The following is a 6,580-nucleotide window of genomic DNA, read 5'->3' as shown; positions in this document are numbered from 1 at the left end:
GTTCCTCTTTCTACGGGAAAAGATTGCAAGAAGGATCTCAGGATGGGCACACCGTCACCTATCCTTTGGAGGAAGGCTTACGTTGATTAAGAGCACTCTTGAAGCGATCCCCTTGCACATCTTTCAAGCCGTCGAGCCCACGGCCGGTACCCTCAAGCAACTTGATCAACAAATGGCCCGATTCTTTTGGGGGTCTACGAATGAAAAGAAGCGGACCCATTGGATTGGATGGGAACAAATGTGCCGGCCCACTGATGAAGGAGGCCTTGGGATCCGAAAAACTATGGAGGTCCTCCACGCTTTCAATATCAAACTGTGGTGGCGATTTCGGGAGCAAAACTCCCTTTGGGCAAGATACATGATGGCAAAATATTGCTCCAACTCCACACCGCTCACCTTGAGATTGCCGAGCAGGAGTAGCCCTACGTGGAGAAGGCTCTCAAGAGCATGGCCCCTCGCGCAACCGCACATGAGATGGCTAGTGGGACAAGGGGACATCTACTTCTGGGATGACATTTGGCTTGGCAATAGCCCTCTGAGGGAACTTAGCCTTGATGATAGGGGAAGACCAACCACCCGGGTCTCGGAGTTCATTACAAATGGTGGTTGGGATGTGCCCAAGCTTCAACTCCTTCACAATCAGGCCGGCCTCCCTCAGCATGTTATCGATGGCATCATTAATACACCGATCCTCCATGACGAACAGGATATCCCGAGGTGGAACCTCTCTAAGCATGGGGAATTCACGGTGGCTTCGACATGGGACACAATTCGAGGACGAAACCCGATCATCCATGGTTTGGGGGACGTTTGGAAGGTAGGCCTCACCAACTCAATAGCCATCTTTATCTGGAGGCTTCTCTCCAATCGGGTGCCGGTTGACACGAAACTTCAGTGGCGGGAGATTGAGCTAGCTTCTAAGTGCCAATGCTGCCCCCACAGACCGAACACTGAGTCACTCCAACACCTCTTCATCCAGGGATATGGAGCTCGCAGAGTATGGAGTGAGTTCGACGGCTGGTTCACAGGCCCGTTCCCACGCATCCATATCAATGACACAATCCCTACGAGAATCGAAGTGTGGGCGCGAAGGTGCCAACAGCCGAACAAGAAACATCTTAGCCGAGCCACTCCATACCTCATCCTTTGGTTTATTTGGTCGGAGAGAAACAGGAGCCGCCACCAAGGCACACAGTTTAAACCACAAAACGTGGTATGGCAGGTCCACATGTTCATTCGAAATGCTATGTCTAATGGAAGCTTGAAGCCGAAACATTGGAAGGGAGTTAAACTTGGAATCAATATTCCTCAACAAGCGGCGGCAATCAGGGCGCTACCCCTAGCCATGGCAATCAAATGGAACCCCCCGGATCAGCCGTGGATAAAGCTCAACACGGATGGCTCCTATAATGAAGCGAACGGCAGTACAGGGGCTGGCGGGATTATTCGAGACCACTCGGGTAAGATGCTCGTCGCCGTCAGCACACCCCTTGAAGCCCACTCGGCGTTAGAAGCGGAGCTGTTGGCCATGATCCACGGGCTAAATATAGCCAAGGAATACGGCCTACCAATCTGGATTGAGTCAGATGCAGAGCAAGCAATCAAATTGGTCAATGGGACGGGATGGGGGCCGGCACTCGCTCGGCAAGCGGTGGCGCAACTAACCATTCTCAAACGCCAACTCAAATTCCGAGCCACCTTCATACACAGGGAGGGGAACAAAGCGGCGGACTTCCTTGCGAAAATGGGGCTAGTCCAAGACAGTGGCCTACGAATGCACTACAACTCAGCACCGAGAGAACTATTGGACTTGGTTAGATTGGACGAGATGGGAGTGTCGCACATCCGAAACCTAGACGGGGACGGGCATCAAAGTTGATCATGAGACGACGGGAGACAATAGTGACTAGCTTTGTGGTTAATTGTTTTTTGGAAAGGAGTATGATGAGGTCCGAACCTTGTGGGATCGGACCGCATACTACTCTTGATTTTGTTACGGCACACCACTTTTGGGTGTGGCCACGCCTTGTAATTATCTCTTGTGGAAATATAGGGATGAGGGACCCACGAACCCTCCACCGTAGAGGTGTTTGATTAAAAAAAAAAAAAAAAAAAAAAAAAAAAAAAAAAAAAAAAAAAAAAAAAAATTTGTGACACGACCCCTACTTACTCTTGTGGTGATTTGGCCTTTTGATTGTCCTTGTTTTGGTTGTAATAGTTAGTTGTAATAGCCGCTTGTAACCCTAAGCCTCGAGCTAGGCTAATTGTAACCGAGAAATATTTTGCTATATAGGGATGAGGGACCCACGAACCCTCCACCGTTAAGGTGTTTGAAAAAAAAAATAAAAAATAAAAAAATATGTCGGAAAGTATCTTGTTCCACTCCCATTTTGGTGAGCATATCAGCCGCTTTATTGCCCTCCCTATGTATTAAGGTGGCACGGAATATATGTCTACGTTTGAAGCCATGCAGACGGGCCATGACGCGGCGAACTTGTGCCGGCCCCCAAGTAGAACCATTGAGCACTTTAATAGCTTGTTCCACATCCGATTCGATCCATATAGGCCTTCGCTACCTCCAACCCATGGTGTATGGCCATGAGCTCGGCCTCTAGAGCCGATTGGGCGACGAGGGGGGTTGAGAAGGCTGCTAGTAGCTTCCCATCGTGGTCCCGAACTAACCCCCCCCTTCTCCCTTGTTTGTTGCCTCGAAGAATGCACCGTCCGTGTTAAGCTTGATCCACGTGCGTTACGGGGGTGCCACTTAACCGGCATGACTAGCGGTCTCGGCCCCCTTGTCTCGGGGTGATTCAGGGGATTCATTCCGAGTTTCACTCCCTTTCAATGCTTCGGCTTGATGTGTTCATTGGCCATGTTGTTGTGGATGAACATTTGAACCTGCCAAACAACGTTGTACGGTTTGAACTGAGTTTGCTCATGTCGGCTCATGTTCCTCTCCGCCCAAAGAAACCACAGAATGAGGTATGGCATGACTCGACTAAGGTGTCTCCTATCGTGCTGTTGGATCCTTAACGACCACACTTGCAACCTGTCCGGAATGGTGTCGTTCGCCCTAAGGGATGGGGCCGAACCTTCGAACCAACCGTCGAAATCCCTCCATACACATGCTGTCCCCACCCCCGTATGAAGAGATGTTGGAGGGACTCGGTGTTAGGCCTCCGTGGGCAGCATTGACATTTCGACGCAAGCTCTATCTTCCTCCATTGGAGCTTGGAATCGACCGGGATCCTATTTGACAAGAGTCGCCAATTAAAGATTGCAATGGATTTTGTGAGGCCAGCCCACCAAATGTCGTCGAGACCTTGGATTCTCGGCCTCTGCGTGCGTATAGTCTCCCAAGTAGTAGCCAGCGAGAACTCCCTGAGCCGAGAGAGCTTCCATCGAGGGACGTCCGGTTCTCCCGCAACGATTGGAGTATCAAGGATTTGTGTGATAACCTCTTGTGGCATCCCGGCCTAGTTGTGAAGTTGGAGTAGCTTAGCCTCGTCCCAAGTTCCATCCCTAATGTAGTCCGAGACCTTGGCCGTTGGGGCACTCCTATCGTCAAGACAGATTTCGCGAAGGGAAAGTCACCAAGCCAAATGTCATCCCAAAAGTAGGCCTCACCCTTTTTTTTTTTTTTTTTTTTTTTATCCAAACACCTTCATGGTGGAGGGTTCGTGGGTCCCTCATCCCTATATTTCAAAAAGTGACGATTACAATACGTGGCCACACCCAAAAGTGGTGTGTCCTCACAAACTTAGGAGTAGTATGCGGTCCCAAGCCATAAACCCGGACCTCATCCTACACCATTACAAAACACAAAATACAAAGAATCAAGAAAACAACGGTGGTACCCTCCCAACCTCCAAAACACTATACTATTCTTCATCATTATGATGGACCCGAATGTTCGGGACTCCAAGTGCATCCATCCTAGTAATTGCAGCGAGGTGTCTCGGCATCGTGTGGGCATTCATACGGCAATAGTCGAGACTATCAATTCCCATCTTTGCAAGTAAGTCTTTCGGGAAAGTAGGCCTCACCCTGACCGATCACCCATCTAATGTGCGGATTTGCTTGATTTCTCACTTTCATTAACCGTTTCCATGTCGGGCTGTGTCTCCCCGAAGGGGAGGCCGCAAGGGGGGAGTAGTTATGACAATACTTGGCCTTCATGTACCTAGCCCATAGGGAGTTTTGCTCTCGGAACCTCCAACATAGTTTGATACTGAAGGCTCGTAGGACTTCTTTGGACTTACGAATGCCGAGACCCCCTTCAGGAGTGGGGAGGCAGATCTGATCCCACCTAATCCAATGTGTCTTTTTTCTCTTGGTTAACGATCCCCAAAAAATTGAGCCATCTGCTGATCCAATTGTTTAAGGGCCCCGGACGTTGTTCGATGGCCTGGAAAATGTGCAGCGGCACCGCTTCAAGTGTGCTTTGGAGTAGGGTAAGCCTACCTCCAAAGGAGAGGTGTCGATGAGCCCACCCCGAGATTCGTGCAGCAATCTTTTCCCGAAGGAACATAAACATATCTGTACGTTTGACACCACGATAAATTGGAACTCCAAGGTACCTCGTGCAAAGCCTCCTTCATTTTGTATTAGGTTGGCGCACCCTTCATGTTGTTCGGCGATGTAGAAATTCCTTTTTGCCAGGTTAATCTGCTGTCTGGAAACCCCCGCGTATGCCTCCAAGCATGTCCGAAGTTGCCGAAGAGGTCCCTCCGCTGCTTGTGTGAATATCACAATGTCATCGGCGTAGGTGAGGTGACTTATTTCCATGTAGTGGCGAGTAGCTCTAAAAGTCATCTCTTTCTTTCCCAAAATGAGCTTGTCTAATTCCCTTGAGAGGTAGTCAGCTGCAATCAAGAAAAGTGTCGGGGATATTGGATCTCCTTGTCTGAGGCCGCAGGTGGACTTAAAAAACCCGGAGGGGGCGCCATTGACCAGCACTGAGAACCAACACGATCCCACACATCTCTCAATCATAGAAACCCACGTGGCCGGGAAACCCATCCGGTGTAGCACTTTCAAAAGGAAGGGCCATTGTACTCGGTCGTAGGCCTTAGCCATATCAATTTTGACCGCAACATTAGGGGCCGGCGCACATCTCGAGAGCTCATGGAACATCTCCTGTGCCAAAAGGACATTGTCATTAAGGAGCCGTCCCTTCACAAATCCACTCTGGTTTGGTGAGATAACCATAGGGATGAGCGAAGTCATTCTCTTCGACATTATCTTTGTGATAACCTTGTTGACGACGTTGCACAGGCTAATGGGGTGGTAGTCGCTCCACGACTCCGGCACTAGCTTTTTTGGGATGAGGACTATGCTTGTGGCCGTGACGCTACGTGGGAGGTAGGCACCCCCGAAGAATTGACCAATTGCCGCCACCACGTTCGGCCCAACCGTCGCCCAACAGGCCTGGTAGAATAAGGCCGTGAATCCATCCGGCCCTGGGGCACTATCCCCGGAGATGTCAAAAACAGCTTTTCTAACTTCATCTGCGGACGGGGGCTCGGGTTGTGCAGCCACTTCATCCGAGGGTGGGAGTTGGTGAATCAAACCAAGGTCTGACTCGGAAAGTGTGAGGGGGCCCGGGGCCAAGAGGTCTTGGAAGAACTCCACCGCCGAGTTTCTGATCTCCATTTCATCCGAGATCTCCCGACCGCCCACATTGATCTTGTGGATGCGCATGCGAATCCGTTTTTACTTGACCCAACTTTGGTAGAATTTAGTATTCTTGTCGCCCTCCCCTAGCCATCTTAGGGTAGCCTTTTGGCGCCAGAAATCCTCCTCCATTTTAAGGAGTCGAATGTACTCGGCGATGCGATTTTCGCCTCCATATCCCTGAGGTTGTTATGAATGTTCCCGAAAGTCTCCTTGTTCCACACCTTTAGGATTCTCTTTAACCGAGCAAGTTTGATTTGGAAATTGAGGAGGCCTTCAGACTCCGTCGGTTGGATCCAATCTCCCCGTACAAGGTCCTCAAATCCTTCGTGCCTAATCCACATGTTTTGGAACCTGAATGGCCTTCCCCCTATGTTGTTGCTTGTCACTTTGCATCTTACCAACACAGGCCCGTGGTCCGAGGCAATCCGGGGCAGGTTCGTCACCCGAGTAGTTTCCAAACTTTGTGCCCACCGTTCGTTCACTGGGATTCTATCCAATCTTTCGAAGAGGCCATTCTTGGCCCACGTGAACTCCGACCCATCAAAGCCCGGGTCTAGTATCCTGCAGTCCTCAATGGACTCCGCAAAGTCCACCATTTTAGCTTGGCGGTTTGTGTCACTCCCTACTCTGTCTTGCAGATGGAGAATGGTGTTGAAGTCCCCTCCGATCATCCAAGGTGCGCCCTCCATGAGTATAGAGCACTCCCTCAATTCATCCCATAAATGGAGTCATTCGGACCTAGTGCATTTTGCGTAAATCGCCGAGACACACAAGTGGCTAGCTAGGTGAGGGGATCCAAAACGGCCGAATAAGGCCTGATCCGTATCTCTCTCGGCCACGAAGCTGGCCCCCTCCTCAACGAACACCTAAATCTTCCCCTTTCTATTCGAGCCTTGAAAAG

At 50.3% G+C, this 6,580-nt stretch overlaps 1 protein-coding gene across 1 annotated transcript; it reads right to left on the bottom strand.

Annotated features, from left to right (window-relative positions):
- Positions 1-5,771: 5,771 nt before the first annotated feature.
- LOC121756308 lies at positions 5,772-6,368 on the bottom strand. Its single transcript, XM_042151851.1, has one exon. The coding sequence runs from the start codon at positions 6,366-6,368 to the stop codon at positions 5,772-5,774; it is 597 nt and encodes a 198-aa protein (XP_042007785.1).
- Positions 6,369-6,580: the final 212 nt, after the last annotated feature.

This window comes from Salvia splendens, chromosome 1, assembly GCF_004379255.2.
Source record: "Salvia splendens isolate huo1 chromosome 1, SspV2, whole genome shotgun sequence".
NCBI classification, from domain to species: domain Eukaryota; kingdom Viridiplantae; phylum Streptophyta; class Magnoliopsida; order Lamiales; family Lamiaceae; genus Salvia; species Salvia splendens.
Note: the sequence above shows the minus strand (reverse complement) of the source record. Positions and strands in the feature narration are given on the sequence as shown.